Source organism: Rhinatrema bivittatum, chromosome 8, assembly GCF_901001135.1.
Source record: "Rhinatrema bivittatum chromosome 8, aRhiBiv1.1, whole genome shotgun sequence".
Classification (NCBI taxonomy): Eukaryota; Metazoa; Chordata; class Amphibia; order Gymnophiona; family Rhinatrematidae; genus Rhinatrema; species Rhinatrema bivittatum.
Window position 1 is genome coordinate 174,968,405 of NC_042622.1, and position 27,589 is coordinate 174,995,993.

General features: G+C 43.4%; 1 protein-coding gene across 2 annotated transcripts in view; it reads left to right on the top strand.

The window, feature by feature from the left end:
* VMP1 (vacuole membrane protein 1) overlaps nt 1-27,589 on the top strand; it is a 188,373-nt gene that overhangs the window by 80,844 nt on the left and 79,940 nt on the right. For both annotated transcript variants that reach the window (XM_029611543.1, XM_029611542.1), the window contains one exon: nt 7,981-8,112. In XM_029611543.1, coding sequence (XP_029467403.1) covers nt 7,981-8,112 — 132 coding nt within the window. The remainder of the gene's footprint in view (nt 1-7,980; nt 8,113-27,589) is intronic.

Below are 27,589 nucleotides of genomic sequence, written 5' to 3' on the forward strand. Positions count from 1 at the left end.
CTACATACATAAGTGAAAAGGATTCCTCTCCCTCTCTTCTGGTCTGGTCTCTGAGCCTCGGCATGTCGATCAGATGTTCGTTCTCACCTCTATAAGGGGCTTGGAGTTGCAGCAGTTTTAGCAGGTTGAGCAGCCTTTTGGCTAGGCCCCGCTGTCAGGCCTTTCTGAGTTGCCACAGGGTAGGCCGTGGCGGTGTTCGTGCACCTCGTTCTGTGCAAGTCTGTCGTGAAACAGTGACTGAAGTTGGTTCATGCCTGCACGTCCAAGTTGGGCGGCCATCTGGACTACACAGATTGAATGTCCAAATTTTGGGCGTCTGTAGTTCGTGTTCCTCAGATCCTAGCACCTAAGCTCATCATAAAAGAAGTATGCGCTTATGGGGTGTCCTGTCTTAAATATAGGCATGAACTCACACAAAATTAACTATATAAGGCTTCCAATCCTCCTCATATAAATCTATCAATCACAACATATCCCAAACAGGGAGGAATTATCTTAAACCGGTATTATCTCAAAAAATTAATTTTTGGGAAATTGTATCAGAATAAATGTGCACTCACAGTCACCTGGCTCTTGCCCACATAGGGCTGCAACCAGTATCGTGTATATCGCACACACAGTCACCTCATTTACTCTTTCCCAACAAATGAAGATTTTTTTCGTTTTGTTTTTTTTTTAAACCCATCACGTGACCCACTCTTTAAAACCAATTTCTCAATATTTGTCTGAACTGGTACCCAACACCTAAGTGCTCCTGATTTCTTTCGCCCAATTTTTCAATATATTTATCGCATCAAATCCATTATATTCAATAGCACTACTAAGTCCTTATCTTTTTGCCATTTTCTCCGCTACTCAGTAGGCTCGCTGTTTCACAGTGCCATTGCTATATACACACTCCCGTGCCTCCCGACATCGGCAATGTTTCGGCAGTAACACCTGCCTTCTTCAGGGGATTTCTCCTATATGTGCAACACAGTTATTCTCACTCATATCAGTAAATATCCAAACATTTTTTAAATTTAATGGCTCAAACAATGCAACTTACTTTCAGTATTCGGCCGCACCCGGCTCCTCTCACCGGCACTAATTCAAAGATGGCACCTCACGCTCAATCCCTCCCCCTCCACACACTAATGCTTTTAAACCAATCAGACTCCCAGATTCTCCTCCAATCTGCTTTCAGGAAAACACTGACCAATCCACTTCTCTATTAAGTCCCTCCGGCTGAACCGTACCCAATTTAAATATCCATTTTTGTTCCTTCTGTAACAACTTAAGATCAACATTGCCTCCCCACTGATCTTCTTTAACCACTTCCAATACTCTACATCTCAGGTCCTCAAAACCATGACCCTTCTCCGTACAATGTTGTACCAATGGGGCTTTCCTGAAGATGTACTTCTGCCCATTCCAACAGCTGGACTATTTCCTGCGACACTTACTAGCTATTGGTGCCTTCCTAGCTATTGATGTAAGCCACTGTCGTCAGATACTGTGACATTACTCTGAGCACTTGACTCTGCCAGCCGTCAACTAACTGCAAGCATGCCAACTGTACGCACATGCTTCCAGATGATTGATGCTCCAGAGAGACTTCTCTGCAATCCAGCACCCCTGCACCATCAAATCGATAGTGAGCCTCCCAACCCTGGAGGCTCGCATCAATCATGAGTATCAGTCAGTCCTGTGTTTATAGGGAAATGTCCTTCCTTAGATGATCTGCTTCAGGAAAGTTATGCCTCCCATATTGCGGGAAAGACAATGTAATAGCCAGTTTTTCAGCAAACAGTCTACTGAAAAATCTCTTAGTTGGATGAAGCGTTCCAGCTCATCAAGGGCTGCTGGGGTCCCCCGTTTATAGACTTGTTGGCAACATCGCTCAATGCGAAGTTTCCTCCCCCTCTTCAGTCGAAGGGAATATCTGAAGTCCTTTGACATCTCGAGCAGAAGTGGCTGGAAGACAAACTTTGGTATGTCTCTTCCCCTGCCCATGTTGGGCAGAATGATTGGAAGATCAAAGGACACATGGGACTGGTGCTTCTGGTGGTCCAGATTGACCCAGGAGGCTGTGGTATGCAGCTTTGTGGAGGCTCCTGGCGGACTCTCTGTTTCGGTTACCGGTCCACAGGGACCTGTTCGTCGTGTAAGTCCTCTCGATTTTGTCTTTGGTGTGGTCTTCGAAAGTGCTTGGTTGCTGAAGTGTGGAAACTTACTGCTGTGTGTTCCACTTTATTTCAAGCACAAAAGGTCTTCCCCTCTTTAGATTACATTCGGGTTTGGAAAGTACTGAGGCTTGGTGTGAGGAAAAAGGTGTGTTCTCTCAATCGGGTAAGATCTCACTCATTTTGGAATTCTCTCAGGATGGGTCCCTTAAGGGTGAGGCCATTAAATTCTTGAAGGTGCAGGTGATAGCTCTTGCCTGTTTTCAAGGGTCAGGTGAATGGTGGACTCTTGTCAGCCCATCCAGATGTGGCCCAGTTTTGTAGAGGGTGAGGCGGCTTCATCCCTTGCAGTTGCAGGTTCCCTCATGGAGCTTTAATCTGGCTTGAGAATTTTGGCAAATTCCACTTTTCGGGTTCGGTGTAGCCTCTCCTTGAGGTTTAAAGTCTTGAAGCAGTGTTTCGAGTGGTGAATTGTTCCATGTGTTGGGTCTGAGCTCTTTTTGCCGGAAACCATTCCTGAGGATGTCTCTGGGGGCAGTCCATCTCAGACTGTTCTTTATTTATTTAGATTTTTTATACTCTGCTTTTTGCACTTTTTTCAGCACTTGAAAACAGATTACATTCAGGTACTGTCCTTTTATGCCGAAAGGGACCTAGGATTTTCATTTGAATCGATCAGTTTCCCTGCCAGTGGTGGACAAAGAGGGAGATGTGGATGAATATAGTCTGTTGTGGACCTTGGAAGTCCAGAGGCATCTGAGGTTATTAAAACCTCGAAAGGTTGACTGCCTATTTGTTCTCCATGGTGGAGGTAAACAGGATGAATCTGTGTAGCGGGCAACATTAGCCCGTTACGATAAGGAGGTTATCACGGCCGCATATGTGGATGCTGAATAGCCGTTGCCTAAACAGGTTAGGGCTCATTCCACCAGAGCTCAGACAGTATCATGGATGGAGCTTTGACTGGAGTCTACCGTCGAGATTTACCAAACTGTGGCGTGCTCCTCCTCACACATTTCTTCCAGGTTTTACCACCTGTGTCCTCCCGGGCCTGTGCAGGCCCGGGAGGACACAGCCTCTATGCATGCGATGTTGCTTGGACTGTGGGCAGCCTCCTGCCCTGTTTGGTAGTAGCTTAGGTTTATCAACTGGTTGTGGATTAACCTGACTGAATGCTGAGAAATTTCTACTTACCTGATAATTTCCTTTTCTCTGGTAAAGATGGATTAATACACCTTCTTGCCCTTGGCTGCTTTTTTATGGTTCTGTTGTCCTGAGTGGCTGCGTTCCGGGGATAACTGTTATGTATCGGTTTTAGTTCCTAGATTAGTGATGTTACACTCTCTTTCTCACAGGACAAGCAGGATGGTAGTCCTCACATATGGGTGACATCACAGGATGGAGCCCAATCACGGAAAACTTCTGTCAAGTTTCCACTACTTTGACTGGCCCCTACTGAGCATGCCCAGCATGGCACAAACCCTGCAGCCAGCAGGGGCCCCCCCCTTCAGTCTTCTTTTTTCCGTGCAGCAGTAGCCTCGCAGTAAAGGAGCTCTGCAGAGATTCCTGACAGCAATTTTCCTCACGGAATTACTAAAAGTGTATTTGCACCACAGGGGTCCCTCCTCTAACTTTTTTCAAGCCGCGGTACTCCGGTAAAATTTTTCCCATTTCCATCGATTGCCGTCTAGTTTGGCCCTCGCGGCCTACTAGCCGTCGACCATACCGCGGCTCAATTTTTTCTATGGCCATGGTGTCGGGGTTCCGTCGGTGCCCGGACTGTACTCTCACCATGTCTATCACAGACCCTCATAAAGTCTGTGTAATGTGTCTTGGACGAGAGCACGATGTCCTAACCTGCACCAAATGTACCTTGGAGAAGAGACGACTGAGGGGGGATATGATAGAGGTGTTTAAAATCATGAGAGGTCTAGAACGGGTAGATGTGAATCGGTTATTTACTCTTTCGGATAGTAGAAGGACTAGGGGACACTCCATGAAGTTAGCATGGGGCACATTTAAAACTAATCAGAGAAAGTTCTTTTTTACTCAACGCACGATTAAACTCTGGAATTTGTTGCCAGAGAATGTGGTTCGTGCAGTTAGTATAGCTGTGTTTAAAAAAGGATTGGATAAGTTCTTGGAGGAGAAGTCCATTACCTGCTATTAAGTTCACTTAGAGAATAGCCACTGCCATTAGCAATGGTTACATGGAATAGACTTAGTTTTTGGGTACTTGCCAGGTTCTTATGGCCTGGATTGGCCACTGTTGGAAACAGGATGCTGGGCTTGATGGACCCTTGGTCTGACCCAGTATGGCATTTTCTTATGTTCTTATGTTCTTAATGACACCAAAAGGTTGCAAGGCCAGAATGGAGAAGATGGAACTTCTCTTCCGTGCTCAAACCCCAACTCCGTCCATTGCATCGACGTCATCTGAACCGGCACATCAACTTTGCGCCAGTATCAACCACCGGCCGGTGACCGTTCGGCATCGATGACATCTCAGCCTTTGACACCTTCTACTCCCCCTCAGGACCGAGGGGATCGCAGAAAGAAACATTGACATCGTAAGCCTCGGACCATGGCGGGTGGAGCTGGTGAATTTGGTGTGTTCTATGTTAATGTTGCTAGGTATGTTTTAAGTTCCTGAAAACTTTATGGACTGGTTCTTTAGGAATGTCGTATAACACGCCGAAGTTGTATCAGTTACTTGAATAAAATATTAATTACAAAAGAGAGAAAATGCAGTGTGTGTGTGTGCGCGCTCTTTCCTAATCCCAGATGCATCCCCTGGGAGTGTCTCCCCTTAACCAGGCTAACATCATGCACCTTGTGGTAACCCGCATGGGGGGGGTTGCATTTTCATTTAGACCTTCTACCCAGAGAAAAGGCTTTCCTTGTCCTCAGGGAGGGCTAAAGTCATGCAGACGTCAGCCAGCATTTTTAGAGTGCCCTTAGGGCGTAATTTCTTTTGGAAATGCTGGAGCAATGGGCCCGGTATGCACTCAGAATTATACTTCCTTTTCGGAGGACATAACTCGAGCAAGTTAACGTCCGCGCGCACTTTTGTGAAGGTTGCAGCTCCACCCAGGGACGCCTCTTTGCAGCTCGTGTAAACAGCACATTCTTATGCGCGTTGAAAGCCTCGGCTGATTTTAGAACATCCACTTACGTATATAAAACTGTGCGCACAAATGGCTTTGAAAACCAACCCCATCCTGTGTTTGTAATAAATTCGAAAGAGGTTTGCAAGATGGTAAAGAGCTTATGTCTCAGATCTATTTATATAACACTTATGCATTAGCTGCGCAATCACTGCTGTCCTGTCTGATATTTTTTTTTTCTCCCCCCCCCCTCTCCATGGTGGTTGTTGAATCAGTTACAATGTGACACTTTAGATTAGCAAGAGAATATAATTCCAACACCCCAAATTGCCTTTGTTAGGTAAACAAATATGGTATATTGTATTTATCTTTAGTTATCAGTATGAGTAAAGTATAACAAAATGGGCAGGAGGACCCTGTCATCTCTTCTTCAAAATGATGGTTTAGCATTGCAATCTTTTTTTTTTTTTTTTTATTATTTTATTTTTAAGCGGCTAATTTTAAAAAGTATCAACTTTACAAGTGTAATAACACATTCCATTATGTGCCGCCTGAACTCCCGCCCTGGGGTGGGTAGCGAGGCACCTCCAGTCATGCTGTACTGTCTGCGTTACTATGCACAGATATAGAATGTAATCACTGAGTTTTAATGCACAGAGGCATTGCATGCACATGTGCTTTCTGAGGAGCAGGAAAAACTTAGCAAGTATATGAAGTTGTCTGTATTTGTGTAATGCCCAAAACAAACGATCAGCGTTGTTGGTTTGCTTTTCAGTTACTGCACTAGATATCCCTAATGTGTGGATCTCTTGCTCTCTCTCATATTTTAATAGGTGTCTGCTGGGTAGCAGTCACTGGTTTAGGCACAGTGTGTGTCTGGCTCCAAGCTGTGACGTCTGTACAGTATGTGGTGAAAGCAGAGTGCTTTCCTAGGGAGTGTCTGCCTATTGTGCCTGATTGCTTCTTGTTAATCCATTTGAATTTAATCCCAGTTCCTGCTTCCTCAGCCTCTGTTTATCCATCTGCCCAGTATTTGGGTTTTATTCAAGGTGCAATACCCACAAGTAGCTGAGGGTTTACCGATTTGGTGTTCAGAGAAAACGAATGTGTTCTGCTTTGAAATGGAATTGACCTGAGTTCCTTTGGCTCCTGCGCTCCAGGGTACAGAATTTGAAGAACCCACGGTTCATATTATGACGCATCTATCCAAATGGCCTCTTATGAACTACTGTGCTGAGAGAGATGCTACACCATAATGGTCTGAAACCAGAATTAATAGCTTCAGTAAAGATGCTGGATGGAGATTGTGAAGGTTGTAGCTAGACACAAGGCTTCGGTAGTGAAGACAGAAGAGGTTATATTTTAACAAGTGACACTAGCAATCTGAAAAGAGCATTTCTTTTAAATTTTGGTCTGGCAGTTTCCTCCTGGTTCTCTGATTCAGATGCAGCTGTAAACCCAGACGTTGAGCAAAGGACCACGTGAGCCTTCCATCACAGTTTCCCAGGGGAGAGGTGGGTTGGATCCCCAGCCGTTGTAGCGACAGTCTTCAGCCAGGGGCCACAAACCATGGCTCCCTGCACAGCCTGGCTAACGTGGACAGTAGGTCTGGCTACTCTGTTGTCATTGAGTAATAGCTGAGTCTCCCTCCTCCTCACAATCTGTGAATGCTGCCTCCACATTATCCCTTGGCCAAGCTAGTCCAAGGAGCAGAGTTCTGGCCTGGAAGCTGAGCCCTGCACAGCGCTACCACTGAACCATCCTGAGATTATTTCTAATAGTTGAATTTAATAGCTTCTGTTTTGGTTGGAAATTGTTTATCTATTATTGATCACATTCTGTCATCATGAGTTCTTACAGGGGACCTGATCAAATTAATGAACATTGGTTAGAGATTAATGTGGTTAACTCTGCGTACTTGTCCAAGTAATTTTCAGTTATGTTATGGGTGGCTCTTATTTACTTTAGCTTATCTGTCATTGCAGCTCTGATGACATTCTCAAATGTTATTCCAGTAGCCCTGGTAGATAAAGATCCATTTCCTGGCAGTTTAAGCCCTGGCAGGAAAGGTTTTACTTTGGGGCCGTTAACTCACCCAGGCATTTACAGATTTGGGAGTGTGCAATGCAGCAAATATCACGTTTACTACAATGGTGATTTTTCCAGATGGATAATGGACTTAGTTGGGAAGAAGTGAAGGGAAAACCAGAGATCTGCTGGGATCCATGGCATTGCAGCAGGAAGCAAATCAGGCAGAAGAGATGATTATGTGGTCTCATGTTCTGTGTTTCTATGACTGCTGAAGTAAGGAGTATTTAGTTCCTAGGCCAACGAGAATACGAGCATGGACGAATGGAGCGTCTTGGGGAACAAGTTTTGATTCAAAACTGAAAGGAGGGTATTGGAGGAATTTTGGAGTGGAGGCGTGGCCTAGTGGTTAGAACAGCAGGAAGAGAACCAGGGAAGGCCTGGGTTCAAATCCCCGCTGCTGCTCCTTGTGACCTTGTTACCCTCCATTGCCTCGAGTACAAACTTAAGTCTGTGAGCCCTCTGGGGACAGGGCAAAACCCACAGCACGTGAATGGAATGTGCCTTTTGCTAACTGTGAAAAGGGGGGATGACCATGTTTACATTTTCAGAATGGAGGAGAACGAATGGTAAAACCAAAGTCCTCTTTCTCTCTTTCTTTGTGCTCTCATTCTCTGCAGGGAGCTGGCACTGCTATTGGAGAGCTTCCGCCGTACTTTATGGCCAGGGCAGCCAGGCTTTCTGGTGCCGAACCCGACGATGAAGAGTATGAGGAGTTTGAAGAGATGCTGGAACATGCAGAAGCCGCACAAGTAAGATCAGGTTTATTCTCTGCAGTCTCCTTTCATACTGTTTTCCAAATATACAAGCAAAAAAGGGGAGCTTTCTGCTGTTTTGTCGTAAATGCGCAGTCATTTTTTAATGGAGACTAAATATTATTGCACTTGCATTCTCTTCTCTTAAGATTTTACTGATCAAGGGTCGGTTTATTGATCTTTTCCTTGGTGAATATCTGAGAGGTATAAATCGGGCACAAGAAACCCATCATTTTTTCAGAAGAAAACATTTTGTAAAACAAGAAGTCACAGTACGAGGAGCTGAGAGTAGATTCCAGCGCAACATCAGAAAATGTCTTCCTGGAAAGGATGGATCTAAGGAATGGCTTCCAGTGGGAGGTTATGGAGACAAAAATGGTTACAGAATTCAAGAAAACATGAGGTGGAGGTGAGAGCAGGTGCTGGACGGGGTCTCTGCCATTCCTCTTGGAGCAAGGTAGGGGCGGGGGGTAGACTTGCATGGGTCTAATGGTTCTTGTCTGTCATATTTTACGACAGTCGTAGGAACAGGGTTGGAAGTGTGCAAACAATTCACCCTTCGTTCCTTCTAGGAGGGCATAGGCAGGGGGGGCAGAGGTGATGAGGATAAAACAAAGAACAGAGAAAGGAAGCACAACCTAGTGATGCTGCAAGTCATGGGGTGGCTGAGTTGCTACCAGCAGATTTCAGTTCTGCATAAACCAGTGGGGTCAGTGCCAGCAGATAAGTGGAGGCTGGGTGCTGTCCAGCAAAAAGTAACAGGATCTAGGAGGCTGGGTGTGTTGGGCAACAGCTAGCTGTTTAGATTATTACAAAGTTTAGAGGTAAGACATGGGTAGGGGTGGGCCAGAGTGTTGGATTAAGTATGGCATCCTAATGCTTATTTAACCAGTGAGGAAGTAAATAAATACAGGGCACCATATCCTGCAGCTGGGATAGATCCTTACAGTGCGGACTGCATGGGGCCACTTGTTCCTTTTCAACTGTCATCTGCTGCCTTACGATGTTAATACTTGTGTGATTTGTGTAAAATAGTCTAGCACCAAACTGTTTTGAATTTCTTGAAAAACATTTCTGATTTATCAAAAATTATGCAAATATTACAAGTGAACATTTTATGAACTTACACAGATATTCATGGGCAAGATAAATTTCAAAGCCGTTTAGCTGGGTAGTTTGGCCTGGCTGAGAATTGCTGCCCTCTGCCCAGCTTTCACAGCACATGTATTGGGAGAGGGCCTATTAGGCAAATAGTGTACATGGGGCATCTTTTTCCAGCCATTGACCGGCAGCAGTGTTTTCCAAACCACTTATCTGGCTAACTTTGCTGGGATATTCAGCGATGAGCCCGCATCACTGAAAATACCCAGCTATCTTGAGGTCGGCTAGATAAGTTTGTGGCTATCTTTAGGGCTTTTCTTTGGCAGACCTGAACTTATCCAGCTATGTTAGTGCATAAATGCTGATTTGGCTCTGCCCTGGAAGATTCGCAAGCTAGCCAGATAGCTTAATCGGATGAAGTTATTTGTCTATCTGGGGCTGGTCAGCATGCAGGATTTTTAAATCCTGCCGTATGTCCAGCTAAGTACGAACTTAGCAAGACAAATGACGCTGAATATGGACCTCCTTTCAAAATTAGCTGCAATACCTGAAACTCGAAAATACCTGCCGACTTTGCAGCTAGGTAGGCTATTCAGAATTGTCATTGTGTGACTATAGCACTGCCATGTTCTGTTCACCCCGACTTTTCATATGAATTATGTTTTTTATAGTCTTGTTTCTGAAGAAGAAGCCAGGGGATTCTTATGAACTGTTACAGCCCCACTATGTAGAACATCTGTTTAGACTGATTCCCATTTTGTATTTTGGTCAATATTTTGTACCCTTTTTTTTTTTTTTTTTTTTAAATAAAGAGAGTTTAACTCCTGTGGTCGATAACAGACCTGTAATAGAAGAAGCGAATGTTATAGTAGATAGACCACAAAGTTCATGTCAATGTATTATAGACTCTGCTAGAGTGGATCAAAGTGCGATGCTGGATCCCGGCAGGGAAGGCGCTGCAAGGTTGCCTGTTTCCTCCTGTTACCTTAAGGAACGGGTGAGTGAGGGGCTCCGGATGGGGGCAAAGGAAGTGACTCGGCGATCGCAGTTGGTGTGGGTGTGAAGGACTGAACTTACCGGGGATCATGAAGGAAAGAGGGCTAGATTGATGTGGGCACAGGACAGAGTAAACTGAGGATGCGGATAGGGAAGGGGGAGGGAGGGAGTGAACTAGGGATTGCAAGGGGAGGGAGCAACAGAATGGAGTGAACTTGGGGGGGAGGAAGGGACAGAGTGCACTGGGGGTTGTGGGTGGGGGAGTAGCGCTATAGAAATGTTAAGTAATAGGAGTAGTACTATCACTTGGATGTGTCCAGGTTCCCTGGCCCTTCTCAGGTGATCATGTAGTCTTCTTTGCAAGTAAAACCATTGTATCTTATTTACCCAGGTGCCAGTGGCTAGAGCTCTACCCTTAATTTTGTTTCCTACATGGTCATGCCCTTGAAACTGGCCCGTAAGTCACAGAAAATAAAAGGAAATCTCAGATAGCTACTTAATGTGTGTCTCTTTAAATGTGGCTTAAACGAATGAAGGTTTTCAGTCCAACAGGAGACCTGATAGATAGTAGAGAAGTCCAGAAATAAAAAGCTTAATTTCTTGCCCTCCCACCTGGCATCATGATATCATATTCTTTGATTTCTTGTGGCTCTTGAATCTTATTGCAACAGGGAATATTGACCTTGATTTACATCACTGTTCAGTAGAGAGGCGGGTGGAGTTGCATTGTTGGAACCTATGGATAATCTTAGGTCAACAAAGACAGAGGAAGGTGCATTCAGAAACTCAGCATGGCAACTTTTTTTTTTAAATTTCTAAGTACAGTAATAACTAGAAGGCCTAAATGAAACACAAGTGCTCACATAGCTGGTCTATAAGGTTGTGATAGAATTAATTAGCAGATGAGTCTGTCTGGCAGGCTGCAAGTTAAGTAATAGTGAAGCCATAGTGGAAATGCGGAGGCTTACATAGCTGGGTCTGTCTGGCAGGCTATGCAGGGGATCTGAAGGTTCCCTATTAATGGTAGATATTTAGATCATACTGTGTTAATAGAATCATAGCAGCTGGGTCTATGTGGCAGGATGCAAGTTCTGTAATGAATACATTTCTAGTAAAAATACAGGTGTTCGTCTAGTCAGGTCTGTCTGGCAGGACATGCACACCTCAGGCGACCAGGTTAGTGCAGTATATCTGGTGCCGGGATGTCATCCAGAAAGGCCACAGGGACCTGAGAGGCTGGATGTTTGTGTAAGAGTTGCACTAGTGATGATGGCTACTTGTATTATTGTGAGACCTGTGGTTGGATATGGGAGGGGTGCTGAATTAAAGAGGGAATCTTGCATGCTTAGCTACCTGGAAGGATGGAGGGGGGAAAGAAAGAAATACACTGGACAAAGACAACAAAATGGTCTTGGATAAGGAGTGATATCCTTCAGGGATTCATGCACTGATTGGCAGCTGGAATAATCCTTGGCAATCTGGTCGGGAATAACTGGGCAGCCTGGATAGATCTGTCATCGTCTGCTATATTACCATGTTTGTTTTGGCCCAACATCTTCCTTCCTTTTGGACTTCCATCTCAATCAGAACTGTTATGCTTAGTGGCCCATGGGCTACTCCCGCAGACGGTTGGGCTCGTCCTACCTGCTTCCAACGTGCTGCCTGAACTCCATGGCAGGCTGCTGCCAGCTCCTCACATGGCCCGACATTGCCGGCCCCAGTTTGACACATCTCTCCCTAGGTGCGGGCGTGAGCCCACCCGACCTCCGTAATTTAAATGGCCAGTTGGCGGGAAGGGGCCCCACGGTGCGGGAAGATGTCACTAGTCATTCCTTATAAAAGGTACAGGAGCGAATGAACCCATCGCCTCAACAACTGATTCCTCCTACTCCTGCATTAGTTTTGCTCCAGTGTCTTTTTTTTTTTTTTTTTTTTTTTTCAGTATCAATCTTGTCTTCAGTTCTCCTTGCCTGCCTGTGCTTCTCCTTGCCCAACCTACTCTGTATCTGTCCCTTCTTCCCTTTTGGATGGATACCTGTTTTGATCTCTTCTTGATCTTGGATATGCTTGACTGCTGCCTGCCGCCTGCCGCTCACTGCTTGCCACTGGATACGCCTGACTGCCCCCAGCTCCTGACCATTGCTCGGACATTGGATTCATCTGACCTCCGTCTGCTTTGACCCAGTTACTTTACGACGACCACCTCTTCCATCAGCAGAGGCCTCCACCTAAAACCTACTGACCCCAGCACCCAAAGGCTTAACTGGAGGGGAACGAGGGCTGATATAGGAGAAGCTCCAGCTGGGCTTCCGCTTAATCCAGCTCTGCTTGCTCCTCCATGCAGGTTGCACCAATCCTGCCTTGGCCCAAGTGTCCATTAATGCAACAAGAACTGGCTTTAACTTGGGCAGTGTGTCTATAAGCTGCCTTGTTCGACTCTTCCATCTGGCCAAGCTATTGTAGTAACCATCCTCTAACTGAGAAGGGCAGATCACTTTTCTCTCAAATCACGACTGCATTTTTTTTTTTTAACTTTATTTTCGGTTTTAAACCACATACAGAATGCACACGGTACTGACCGTAAACCCTCTGGGGATAGGGCAATAGCTATAGTATTTGAATGTAATTCTCTTTGAAGTGCTGGAAAAAGCAGAATAGAAATTGAATAAATATAGATCAAGACTGCAGTGTTTATTATTCTAATAGATGTACAAGAATATATCATGTACTCTGATCTTGAAAATATTTTATGAATTTAGGAAATCAGAGAACCAGACATAATTTTGAATGAGAATAAAAAAAGGTAATTACACTGTGAAACAAAACATAATAAAACAGATCTCATGGATGACAGACAGGTCTATTAACTGGAGATCATGTGACAGTCGTAAAACCAGCATGTCTGTCTCCTAATATAGTTAGAGGGCAAGACTGCTATCTGATAACCTCTGTCACTCAAGTATTGGGATTTTGACGGGTTTATTATATGATTGGCCATGATTTAACATTTTATTGATTCTTTTTATGCTTTTCATGCTGTTCTGTTTACTGTTTTAGTTGATATTTTTGTACAATGTTTTGAGTTTCCTGGGAAGATAGTTAAAATAAATCCTGGAGAATGCAGGTGCTATGCCATACTCAGGAAAGGGGACTTATACAGGGGAAACATTTACCATCTGAAGTTCACATCCCTTCTTTCCCTAGCTGTTCCTTGTATTTAGAGGGCAGTCATACTATTATATTTATTTATTTTAAGCATTTTATATACCGAGATACGTTGGGAACATCATCTCGGTTTACAGATAACTAAAAATAGCAAGAAGCTTCACAGGGAACAATTAATATAGTATATAAACAAGACACCCTTATATAAAGGTGTCAACATTAAACAAGGTAACGGGATCAACATTAAACAAGGTAACGGGGAGGGTAACAGAGGGGGAAATATTTACAGGTAATTACAAGCAATTTACAAGAAATTTACAGGGGGAAGAGAGGAGGCGAAGGGAGCTACGGAGGATTAGGTGTATGTGTGTGTGTGAAGAGCCAAGTCTTTACATTTTGTTTAAACCTTTTTGGGCAAGGCTTGAGGCAAAGGTTAGGGGGGCATCTTGTTCCATAGGGAGGGGCCAGCTAAAGAGAGTGCACGTTCTTTGGTAGACTTAAGCTTTGCACTTTTGGGAGAGGGAGTATGTAGTGTGGCACAGCGTTGTGCTCTGACAGGTCTGTTAGAGGCATGGAATCATAGATGTTCTTTGAACCAGGGCATGTCTAGGTTGTGGATGGTTTTGTGCATGATGGTTAGGGATTTGTATATGATTCGTGCGTTGATAGGCAACCAGTGTAGGTGTTTGAGGACTGGGGTGATGTGATCCCCTTGGTGGTCATCAGTGAGGATACATGCTGCCGAGTTTTGGAGTATCTGCAGTGGTCGTAGGGCGTATTTAGGGAGGCCAAGGAGTATGGCATTACAATAATCAAGCTTGGAGAGGATAGTGGCTTGGAGGACAGTACGGAAATCGGAGAAGTGAAGTAGAGGTTTCAGGTTTTTTTTGGGTGTGGAGCTTAAAGAAACCATCTTTAAGGGTGGAATTGATGAATTTTGTAAGATTGTGGTGGCTATCAAGAATAACGCCAAGGCTGCGAACGTGAGGGGTGAATGAGGCTGTGGGGTAGGAGGGGGTCAGAGAGTGGCTGGGGCAGTTGGGTGTGGGTGAGATGTTTAGGAGCTCTGTCTTGGCTGTGTTGAGAGCGAGGAAGTTATCAGCGAGTAGGGAGTTGATGGTTGTGAGAGCCACATCCCATGTTTTCAGTGCCTCTGGAAGAGAATTGGTAATAGGTATGAGAACCTGTACATCATCCGCATATATGTAGTGCAGAAGGCCAAGGTTGGATAGGAGCTTGCAAAGGAGAAGGAGGTAAATGTTGAAGAGGGTGGAGGAAAGTGAGGAGCCTTGGGGAACCCCTTGTAATAAGTTGATAAGTTTAGATTCACAGTGTCCACTTTTTACTCGGTATTGTCTGTTGTTGCGGTATGATTGAATCCAGCAAAGTGCAACACTGGATATTCCAATTTCTCGAAGGCACTCAATCAAGATATTGTGGTTGACAGTGTCGAATGCAGAGGAAATGTCCAAGAGGGCTAGTAAATAAGATTGTCCAGGGCCCTCAGGATATGGTCAGATAGGGAGATGAGGAGGGTTTCAGTACTGTTCTTATTAAAAAATAATAATAATAATAATAATAATGATGGTGAAGAGAAGCAGTGAGGTTTTTCCATTGTAGCTGTTTCCCCTGTTCTAGGTAGAGCATATATTTCTGGGTTTTTTTCCTGTTTCCACACCTTTTAGTAGTAACGTTCTAGTTGCAGACATTTTGAATACAAGTGTACTTTTAACCAGATGTTAAGCAGATTTAAAACAAATTTCGGAAAGTGTTTTTTCAGTCAGTGCTCACTTAAGCTGTGTAATTTTGTTGCAAGAGCATGTGGTCAAAGTTAATAGCATAGTTGAGTTTAAAAAAAAAATGGTTTGGACAAGTTTCTGGAGGACAGACCCAAAACACTTATTAGGTAGGCAATCGTGGGGATCCCCACTTCCTATTTCTGAGAATGAGCAACAGGGAAGGGATCTTCTGGGTACTTCCAAGTGATGTGGATGAGCCACTGTCAGACATGATATTGGGTTCGATAAACTATTAGTCTGACCCAGTATGGCACAGAAACGTGACGGCAGAAAAAGACCATATGGCCTATGTAGTCTGCTCATCCACACCAGCCAATTCCGCTTTACGATCCCTACCCGCTCCTCCATGTTTATCCTGTTCGTTCTTGAATTCATGCCACAACCAGCATGGCACTTACGTAACCAGCCAGTAAATACTGGTGGTTGCACAATGGCTGGGACTCCCTCCCAGGACTGTATCCCCAGACCTGGCTGGCTTGACGAGCAGACACCAAACCTGCGCAGCAGCACATGATAATGTTAATGTTAATGTTCATTGGTTGATTGTTATTGTTCAATGTTCTATGTAAAAAACCCCGGTCTAACCTCCCAGACCAGGGCAACCTTTTTGTTACATGTAAACCGGATTGATTTGTATTGCATACAGGAATTCCGGTATATAAAAATTAAAAATAAATAAAAATAAATAAATGACACTTCTCTTGAGACCTCAGGCCAGCCTCAGCATTTCAGCTTTGTAGGATAAATATTCCTGCTTTAAGTTTAACACTTGACTAGAGCAGTGGTTATTGTGCCTGCATTCATTTGTCTTCACAGTAATTTACCTGGAGCCAATATAGAAGCAAGGAATAAGTGAAAGAGCTTACCAGCTGAGAATAAATATCTATGGAGAGGGGTTCCCAACTGAGTGCTGTGGAAAATCCCATAGATGGGACTTACACGGGAGGCCTCTTGGCCTGGCCTTTATACACTTCTGTCTCTTCCAATTTAAAAGCTTTAAAGAAAAATTTGTAATCCTAAAGAACCAATGCAGTTAGCTTACTTCCTTATTTTATTATCTGATCGTGCGCGCACAGATAAACAGGTCACCAACAGCAACCCAAAATGAGAGCTCTGAGTGGCGCATCAGCAATTCACGACTTATAAATGATCTTAAGACACCGATGATAAATACTGGACAAATAAAGGGTCAGTACAGCATTCGCTACATGAATATTTGACATTATATCAATATTCATGGAATTCAAAGAACTTACACTTAATTTGCATAACTAAGACCTATGCATAAGCTTACATTTTTTCCTACAAAATTACAGTTAGCTTTTTGGAGCAAACATCTCTACATGTGGTTAAGTTTGGCTACTAAAGATTATATAAATATATATTTTCTAGCATGTGGTAGTTATATCATTTTCAGTACCTCTGCCTTCAGCTGTTTCTAGCCAGGCCTAAAAGTGCAGTCTCACTCCTTATGATGGCAGTTAGCATAACCTAACTAAGGATTTCGAGCTGGAAATCCTGAAATTTACCAAAGTGCAGCAATAAGAGTTAGTGAAAAATTTACCAGACCTGCTGCATCGTCTGCAAATGCCAAAATTGTGGCTCTTCAGGTGGAATGGAAATGGTGACTAACAGTGCCGATTGCATCCTCTGATTAAGTTGTACTTCTTTCAACAGCCTTGACTGCACAGCGTGTAACATAGGACACCCATTTGTCCACCCATACATACCTCCTCTTCAAGCTTTTGGTGTCCATGGGAAGCAGCCATGAATGCAGCTTCCTATGGGCTTGAGTAAATCGAGCATCAGTTTGCTAGTTACGTTTTTCTCCCTTATTGCATTGTACAGTCCCTACTATGGGTATCTCACCATGGAAAGAGAGCCCTGTTATACCCAGGTGTAAGCACTGTAATTTTAAATGCATTGCATAGGCAATCAGTGAAAAGAACTGTAATTTCTGCCTTTATCTAACTGCAGTAGTAATTGTTACTTGCTGCCGAAGAAAGTGATTGGAACAGCAGGAACCTGGGCCAGTTGAATCCTGATCAGAGGAAGAACGTGCTCTGTTTGTGACGTCTGTTTGGAAAGAATCGTCTAAATAAAATAAGATTCCCACTCCCGTTGCGCTTGACGGCTCCGAGCTTCAGCCCTGAAATTGGCTCTGTGTCAACTAGGAATTTTTAGGGATAGAAAATAGATTTTTCTTCCTTCATTTCAGTAAATGAATGCTGAATGTAGGATTACTTTTCTTTGCCACTGCGCACAGCTTTGATGTTTGAGGGATGAGACCATTTTTTTCAGTAGCTTCTGAGGATTCTTGTGATTTTTTTTTTTTTTATTTTAATTTTTTTTTATAAACATTTCTTCTAGTCAGTGTCAGCCAGAGAAGAAATATAAAAGTAAGCTATTTAAAAAAAAAAAAAAAAAAGGAAAAAATGGATTTGAATTTATGGATGTGGAATGGATCAAACTGGTATCCTTTCACCGAAAATAAATGCTTGTGATTTTTTTTTAATTGTTTTCAGATTGAATAATGCTTTGTGTCAGAAGCATGTTTTCCATTCTAAATTCCAACTTATCCATTGGGGTTTTCCAGAGACCCGTTTAAAAAAAAAAAAAAAAAAGTATAATTTTTAACTGTAAATTTTAGAAATTGTTTTTGCTTATATTTAATTCTAACATTTAGGTATCAAACAAACTTAAAAGAACAGTGAAATAGCCTATGCCGTGTCGCTCTTTTAATTGCGCAAGTAGTGGGCCACATCTTTATAATGAGGTGGGGGTGGGGTTTTTTGGTTGTTTTTTTAGGGGTGGGGTGACTGTCTATTATTTTGCAGTTTTCTCACCGTAAGAACAGTAGTTATGCTGTAGTGTTATTCTTACAGATGTTATCAGGGATGATTGCATTCTCAAAAATGAGCCTGCACACCCCTCCCCATTCTCATTGATGTGCAAACATACAGGCCGCAGGTGGAGTTGTAGATATTTTTAACATTGAATAGCATTATTAGATTAACATATAGACCATTGTTAGATGACCTGAAGTTCTGGCTGAAGGTTCAGTAAAGCAGCCCCTGCCTTGGGTCGGTTAAAAACAATTTTTGTGCTTTACCCTCCTTGTAAAGATAGAAATGAGTCAGGCTGCACCAGAAATGTGCTTCATTACTGATTTGATGGAGAGGACAGCATTTTTTTTTTTATCGGCCTAGGTCAAATGAATCACGGTTTCTATAGTTTTCCTTAACATTTTATATTTATTTATATTCTGCTTTTAAGCACTTCAGATTGGATTACATTTAGATATTGTAGGCATTTCCCTGTCCCCAGTGAACTTATAATTTAAGGCTGTAATTTTCAAACTGGGGCACGCGTGTGCACGTTCTTCAGACCGCACCCAGGGCTCGTGGCTGTTTTATAATTTGCGTGCGTATATGCACGCCTGGCTGCACGCACCACGTGCGCCAAATTTTAAGTAGGCACACCCAAATGCCACTACTACCGCATAAATTGGGGGATTATGAAAGGGGCATGTGCCGACGGCGTTTCCCGTTTTACCAGTTCGTATCCAGTTAAGAGACAGGTCTTCCCCAGCTATCCCCCACCCTTGAAACCCCACCGTTCTGCCTATTTATCTTTATTTTATCACTTACATGGCATTCATAGCAGAAATAGTTATGTGGCAGGGGGCCTCGGTGTGTAAATATTTACGTGCACATCTCCGCTTCATGCCCCGCCCTTTTTTTTAAAACTTCTGAGATGTGCGCACTGCAGCATTTACATGTGTATCCGGGTGGCTTTTAAAATCCACTTGGCATGCGTGAGCCCAACATATTCATGCATCCCCTAATTAATGCGTGTGTCGGACTTTTAAAATTTACATTTAAGTTTGTACCTGAGGCAGTGGAGGGTAAAGTTTCTTGCCCAAGGTCACAAGGAGCAGCAGTGGGATTTTTACCCTGGTTTCCCTGATTTGTAGCCCAGTGCTCTAACCACTAGGCAGCTACTACAGATGTCGTATTTTATTTTCAGTCAAACACTAGGCAATGTGTTTGCATAATTAATTTGACTTGTGTTGTTATAGAACTTCACAATTGAGAGTTTGAGATTTCTTAGCTTATTTCTGCTCCTAAAAAGGTAGCTCAGCTTACTGTGAGCGAGCAATTCATGGAAAAGTGGTATATAACTAGAAGGAGGTTAATAATTAAAGTAAAACCAGGTTTTAGTCCCACCCCTCCCTTTTACTGTGTGACCTTGAACAAATCACATAACCTCCCTGTTCTCAAAACCTGTACAGCAAACCTTTCCATAAAGAAACGGTGGCATCATGTGACTTTTATTATATCCACCACTAGGTACATTGATTGCACTAAATCCAATTGAAAATCCTTTGCAGTAAACGTTGGCTGTAACACAAATGCATCTGTGTTAGGAAGACAAAAATGTGAAATATATGCTCAACTGAATTAGTAATTAATCTGATCTAAAACAAAATTTTTGGAGAGCTGTAGTCGGCAGATGAGTCCTTCAGAGTAGAATTATTGCAGAAGGAATACAGCATCGCCTCTGTGCTGTGCGCTTTCCAGACAGCCCAGAAAAAGAGAGGAAATATAGATTCTGTAGTTGCATCTGTTTCTGTCAGCACTTGCTGTTTATATTCCCATTAACATGTGTTCCGTTTTTGGAGGCATGCAGGCCTCTGGAAAGGGTTAATCCCTCCTCTACCAGCCTGAAATAAAGCCGGATTGATGGAAATGATGGAGTACTATCCGGCACAGAGGGTGTCAGTTTCTGTCAGGACCTGTTTTTGACTTCTCGGAGCCCTCATTGGTTGTGGTTTGTCTGGCCCGTCACATGACTTCTCTGAAAATTCCCCCCTCCCCTGCATTTCCAGTAAACTGTTTGAACAGGAGTGACTCAGAGTGAAACCAGCTTCCCTGTAACCACAGGGCTTGTTAAAGAATTTGTCAACGTGGACTCTAGAGGGCTTGTGTTTAACTGAGCTGAAACGGCTGTGGTTTGCATTGCGTCAGGGCTTCCATGGAACAACTTCCTGTAATGAGACGGGCTTTCTTGTCTGCAACGAGTTAAACTGTTGAACTTTGATATGCTGCGCGTTAGCTGCACATGACTTGCAAGCCCGTCTAACCTTTCTTAGAGACATTGTAAGTGCAGGATCATTTTTCTGTGCCTGCCTTCGGAGAGACAGCAGCAGCATGTACCCTGTGTATACGCATCGCCACACAATGGGCTGTGCTCCTTAGGAAAATCAGAGACATTTAGTGGAGGACTCGGTGTAATTATGTAGCAGAGCCTCCATTGTATTACTTTGGAAAGAGGAACATCTGTACTGAGTAATTGTATTCCAGAGGTAAAATGGGAGGGGGGGGGGGGGGGAGAAGATTTATTTCAAAAAAGCAGTTCTCAAGGAAAACCCCCCTTCACTAAAAGATTCCTGTCTAGGGTCAGCTGGGAGCTCAGTGTCGGTGCTGCACACTGCTGTGCCGAAGGGATCTGCTTTTGATTGCCAGGTCAGGTCTTTCGCTGTCTGGGTTGACTAAGGATGCTGCTGAGGCAGCGTTCACAGCCCCTGGGCGGGGATGGAGTCGTGCAACAGCGACATCCAGTGGTTGGATTTACATCCCATGATTGCAGGCTTCCAGAAGGAGCCCTGGTGCGTGGCCTGCGGCTGGGGTTGGCTGTGATGACTGGGCTTGGGTGTATTAGGAGGGGGGGGGGGGGGTATAGAACAAGGGGGAAATCACCAGGTAATTGCAAATGAAGCCTCCATGGCACTGTAGCCCAGTAAAACCTGGCTCCATATGTGCCAGATACTCGACGAAGCAGGAGGGAAATGCTGGACAGAGAATATTTACTGTTCAGGATTTGTATGCGGAACCGTTCAAAGCAGGGGCAAAACAGGATGACTGCCCTGGGGGAAGCTCGGGCTTCAGTGCTTTTGGCCCCCCAGTCTTGCCATGTCCCAATCTGTTGTTTTGGCTGGTGCTGGATGTGAGTCGGAGAACGGGCAGCACAGCAGTGAGACACCCCATTCCCCCCCCCCCCCCCCCCCCCCCAGGGTTAGCTCTGGCTGTGCGTAGTGTAATGTGACATGGGAAAGGACAGCGGGTTCTTTTACTTCTGCAGCTGTGATCAGAACTTTGTCACTTTCGTTTCCCTCACCTCCCAACAAGGCTTCTTTCCCTCCCTCCCGTCCTCTGTCTTCCCACCTCCCATACTAACCAAGCAGCACATGAAAGATAGGCATCCTAGACCAAACACTGACAAATGGGTGGCCCCCAGCAGACTGGTCTGTGCATTGTGCATTCCTGATGTTTGATGCAGCTGCTTGTTGCTACATGTGCATTTCAGTTTATTTTAACCTCTTTCATCCTGGTCCAGAGTAAAATACTGAACAATCTGTCATCAGATGAAGACAAATCTGTTTTCTGGTTTGTGAAACTTTCGGCCTAAAACAAGTTGGCAGATATTAAAATGACTCCATTTCCGTCTGTGGTGAGGAGTGTGCCAGAAATGTTGGCGCTTGAATTATGGATACTATAGCTGGTTTCTTTCGTTTTTAAAACATGGATGAAAATGTTTCTTTAACATATGGTGGTGTGCTTGCAATGGTAGCCCACTTAGGTACATGGAAATAAAGATCAGTAAAAGTTATAGCTGATACCTTTTTTTATTGGACTAATTTAACACACTTGTGCTGAGCTTTTCACAGTTACGCTTCCTTCATCAGGCCATTTTGTACTAGCCCAATAAACAGGCCGATACAGTAAAAACGCGCGCGATTCTGTATTTAAATGAGGCCCAGCAGTAAAAACAGGCAAAAGGAGCAGCAGCTGTCAGCGGGTTTGACAGCCGATGCTCAATTTTGCCGGGGCCGCTTCTGGAGCCCGCTGACAGCCACGGGCTCGGAAACCGGACGCTGGCAAAATTGAGCGTCCGGTTTTTGACCCAACAGCTGCGGGCCGACTTCAAATTTAAAAAAATTTTTTTTTTACTCTTCAGGACCTCCGACTTAATATTGCCATGATATTAAGTGGGAGGGTGCACCGAAAAGCAGTTTTTACTGTGCACATTTTGTTTTCTGAATCGCACGGGAATACCTAATAGGGCCATCAACATGCATTTGCATGTTGCAGGTGCCATTAGATTCGGGGGATTGGACGCGCGTTTTTGTTACCCCTTACTGAATAAGGGGTAACGCTAGCTCGTCAAACGCGCATCCAGTGGGCCCGAAAGGGAGTACAACTTTTAAAAGGTGGTCACAAATTTAAGTTCAATAAAGAGATCGCCTGCATCTTGTTTATTGACTTTTTATTTTCTTTAAAATGCAGAAAAAAACAAGGTGAGAGAGAGGGTGAGAACATGTTTTAATGTAAAGCAGAGCATGAAGGGTTAAAAAGCTGAAGCCATTGACAGTAGAAGCTGTGAGCAATAAATAGCTTGGCTATTGGCACTAGTATATAGTATTATGTCTGCTTTGTTCTATTCATTTGCACACCTGTTTACAGATATGAAAAAATAACCATCTGGAAGCATTGAGTTACCTTTGTTAAACGAATTTGGAGATGTTTTTCAGGTTCCTCTTTCAAACACCTTTTTATGAAAAGCTCTAAATCCCTTGTTCACCACAGTTTTTCTGTTCACTCTCTGTGCATGGTCTGCATTTTATTAATAGGGACATAGACAGAGTAAATAATGCACCCAAAGGCATGCGTTCATTTGACCGCTGTCCCAGCTATATTTGAGTCCTAGCATAATGTTCTTGAGTCCAAATTGTGCACCTAGTAAAGAGCAGGTTTGCAAGAAGCAGCACTCTGCCAGCTCCGTTAGCGGGGAGTGCTTTTGTGTTTAATAACTTACTGTACGAGCTGCTTCCATCAGCAGAGCTACAGACCACGTTCAAGCTTTGCGGATAACCAGTAGGCTTTGCTTTAGCACGGAATGCAACGGAGCCCAATACCATGAAGTCCTTGGATAGGATAATAGGGAATAACTGCTGTTCCTTATTTTAAAGCTGCAGGACTGGCAAAAAAAAGAGCTTTCCAGAGGGATTTTTGTTCAGCCACCAGCTGAACTAAGATCTACTTTTTTTTTGTTCAGTTTTTATTTACCTCCCGATGTGATTTTAGTTAAGGAACTTTTTGAAAACGCAGTTATTTCTCATTGTACGCAAAATGGTACATTACTGGTCTCAATTAGAATGCGCACCCTGTGTAAAGCATGAAAATGGCATGGGCAGTTAAACAGTGGATTTGGGGAAGGAGAATCAGAATGAGGGCTTTGTCTGAAATAACTGCACTCTTGTAATTAAAAAAAAAAAAAATATATATATATATATAAAGGAATTTAAAGATGTGATCATAGGAAAGGAGACCTAGACATAAGAGCCAAAAAGGAAGAAGCAGAGGCAAAAAATTAGCGCGCTCATCTTTTGAGCCGTCTAGCTAGTACTGTAGCTTTAATGGCAAGAACATGCTAAAGCTGCTGATCTCAGATAGGGTTGGGTTGCTGATATGAGTGATGTTCAACAAGTGGAGACATTCCAAGGCAGATGGTGACTAGGCAGCTGGGCAAAAAGGCAGGAAGATAGCACCGACTTGAGTGGGGCTGCGCTGAGGAACAAACCCGGCAGAAAAGTAGAAATGCAAGCGGACAGAGCAAGAGTGTGAAAATGGCATGCCTGGGAAAAGAGGCAGCAGGAGGCATGCTGCCAGGACTAGCCAGAGTCGGCAACATGCATGCCAGAGCGGCAGCAAGGATTCCTGAAGCACAGGCAGTGTCGACTGCTGCCGTGAAGAGCAAGCACCAAGCCAGATTTGAACAAAAGCTGTGGGACCTTGAGCAGGCAGAGATGAAGAGGATCAGAAGGACCTGGACTGGTCAAGTTTGTCAGGGTTCCGTTTAGGTTGCATAATGAATGACCAGCAGGAGAGAGATGCGAATATTGTGCCTTTCCGAAGATTTAATGCATATGTGTGTTTCTTCACATGAAATACTGTCTAGCAAAAGTTTTTTAATAACTTAACATTGATTTTGGGATAGAATACAGCTGAAAGAAATGACTGCTGATTACTTGTATTGTAAAGCACTCTGAGCATTGCATGGAAGGGCATTTTTAAAATGTGAAATTGTAAATAAAGGAATTCCCAGCACCCATAGTCTGAATGTCTCATTTTAAGAAGACTACGACATGTAAAATCTGTACAAAATATCAGTCATCCCTGCAGACCTGCACCCTGGATAGGAGAAAAAGTCCTTGCCTATTTCAGTGAGCGAAATCAATGAAGAAAAACATATGTCATCGGCTATGCAATAGGTTGTTGGGTTTTGGGTTTTTTTTCTGTTATGGTTATGCAGCATTTCAGTTTTATCAACACCACCAGCAAGTTTGTTTTGTAGGCTTCTTATACCATTTACAGTAGCTAAAGAAAGTATTTTAGTGATCTAGAGTTCTTCCAGGAAAATGTATTTTAATGTTGATAAATTTGGTCTGTAGACTTTAAGGATAAAATAACCATAAGTACTCATCCAAAAGTCCTTCCAACCTTGATAGCAAGCTTCACATTTAAATGACACATCTGTCCTACTTCAATTCAGCCATGAAAAACCTTTATTTCACAAGCTAGTTTTTTAGTTCTTTGTATAATGAGCTTTTTATTAGTTTGTTCTTTTGAGGGCTAGGTTCTTACATATTTTGTGGCTTTTAAAACTTTTCAAGTGACGCTCCTTGAAATGATTATAGAGATCACAGTAAATCTCATGCAGACATAGCCCTGGCCAGCCCCGTGTCTGTTCTTGGTCCTGAGGTTTACAAGGCAGTTGCTTTACAGTTCACATCTTCCTCCTTCAAAAGCATTGCTGCCTTGTCATTGCTTCTCTTAGGGCTAATAGGGTTTGGCTATGTGACAGAGTTGATTTCCTGTTTTGGTGTCCAGCTCTTTTCCTCCATCCCACATCCTTAAATCCTTCTTTGTACATATTATTCCCAAGCTTATTTTTCTGTGAGCAGGTGTGGATTTAACTCCTGCAATGATGGGCCATTGTTCTCCGCTTTGGTATTATTCAGGTCCCTGCGTTCTCACTGTTTATCTTTGGTAAGCCATGAATCATTGGGAATGGAAGAATGGCAGCTTTGTCTTGGGCCAGCCACTCAGTTTCTGTCACTTGAGCTTGCTTTCGGCAGCGGACTTTAGTGTGAGTCACTTTCTCTTATGACCATGTGTTATGGGACTCCAGATGAATGAAGACTCCTGTCTGGAAGAGTCTTGGTACATCCTGGGGCTTGGTGATGCATAAGGGCCCAGGGTTAATGATCATCTGCTGTTTTGGTTCCCCTCCTTACTGACTCATGAGTAGCATGAACAGGTTTCACACTGGAGTAGACTTCCTGTCCCCACCTCATTGCCAGCTGAGGACCCATTTCCAACTGATGCATTGATTAGGCAGTTGGTGTGTATATTTGTTTAAAAAGGAAGAACTGGGGTGAAGAAATTATAACCTCAGACACATTTTAATCCTGCGCAAAGTTTTTCATACTTTCCTTAGTGGATTCTCTAATGGCTTTTGATTCCGTTTATTGGACCATTGTAAGAGTGAACATAAGAAATGTTAAGAACATAAGAAATGTTATGCCGAGTCAGACCAAGGGTCCATCGAGCCCGGTGTCCTGTTTGACAATGAGTAAGCCAGATCTTTAGGACAGTGCTTTTCAACTCAGTCCTCAGGACATTCCTAGCCAGTCAGGTTTTCAGGATAGCCACAGTGAATATGCATGAGAGAGATCTGCATACAACGGAGGCAGTACATGCAAATCCAAGCATATTCACTGTGGCTATCCTGAAAACCTGACTGGCTAGTGTGCCCTGAGGACTGAGTTGAGAAGCGCTGCTCTAGGAAGTACCCAGCCAATCCCAAACAGTAGGATCCATTTCTTGTTGCCCACGCCCAGGGATATGCAGCGATGTAGTTTAATTTATTTGATGGATAGCTTTTCTTACATTAAAATAAAGGCAATGTACATTACAAAATAATCAGCAAATAGAAATAACACAAGCAAATTAATTAAAACAAAAGCAATAGTCGAATAAAATAAGGAAAGAAAAAGCTGAAAAATAATACAATAACGCTAACTAGACAATAAAGGAAACTAATTAGAATAATCTAAAGCCTACGTTCAGTAGTAATTTCTACAGCTTAAAAGCTTGACAAAAAAAAAATGATTTTAGACTTTGCCTAAATTTGCCGTAGTCTCTTTCAAACAAAGTGTGAGGGGGAGAGAGTTCCCAAAAGTTGGGACTAGATAAGAAAATGCCATCTCTCTGTTTCTTTCCTCGGTTATTGCTCTGAAAGTAGGGATTCCTGCTGCAGAGAACGGCCAGGGATATAGGGGCTTAAATGGTTAGCAAGATAAGGAAGGAGCACCAAAGCAAAGGGCTTTTAAAAACGAGGCAACCAATTTGAAATTGTATTTGAAGCGAGACAGGAAGTCCGTGGAGTTTTTGTAAAAGAGGGCAGACCTGGTTGTGCTTTGTTCCCAAATTATAAGTATTTTGTACTTGTTATAATCGTTTAATAAAGTGCGATGGAAGACAGTGATACGATTGATGATAAATGAGTAAACCAGTGAGCTAAGATCAGTGGTGCTAAGAAAAGATCTTAAACGCCGGATCAAGCTGAGATAAAAATAGGCATTCTGAACAATTTCCTCACGTTTACCTGGCTAACAATGGTTTCTGAACTTTTCTTTCCGGAACTTGCCCAAATCCCTTTTAAATTCAGCTGTGCTGTTTGATTTGGCCACAGCCCCCAGCAACACATTTCACACCTTAATTTGAGCCTTGAGTGAAAAAAAAATACCTTCTCCAGTTTTTTTGGAATCTGCTGCTTGTTAGCACAAGGATTTGGTTTCATGAAATGTTCCCATCTGAAAGACTAAATAACCATTCCTGATTTACCTGTTCCATCCCACTCATGGTTTTATACATTTCTATCATATCTCTCTCCTCCAAGTTGAATAGCCCTAGCCTCTTTAGCCTTTCTTTATAGGGAGCCGTTCCAGCCCCTTGATCAGTTTTGTTGCCTTTTTCTGTACCACAGTACTTAAGTTAGGATTTTATCTTACAGCTGTACAGAGGTATTGCTGATTTATTTAGATCTAGCTCAAGGCGAGTTACATGCAGGCACTGAGGACATTTCTCTGTCCCCAGAGGGTTCACAATCTAAGTTTTGTACCTGAGGCAGTGACTTACCGAAGGTCACAAAAAAACTCTGGCTCACAGCCTGCTGCTCTAACCTCCAATCCATTATGATAGCCTTGGGTTTTGTCCTTTCCTTTCCAAATAATTGCTATCATTCTCCTTGCTGTTCTAACTGCCACAGCACACTGAGCTGAGGAT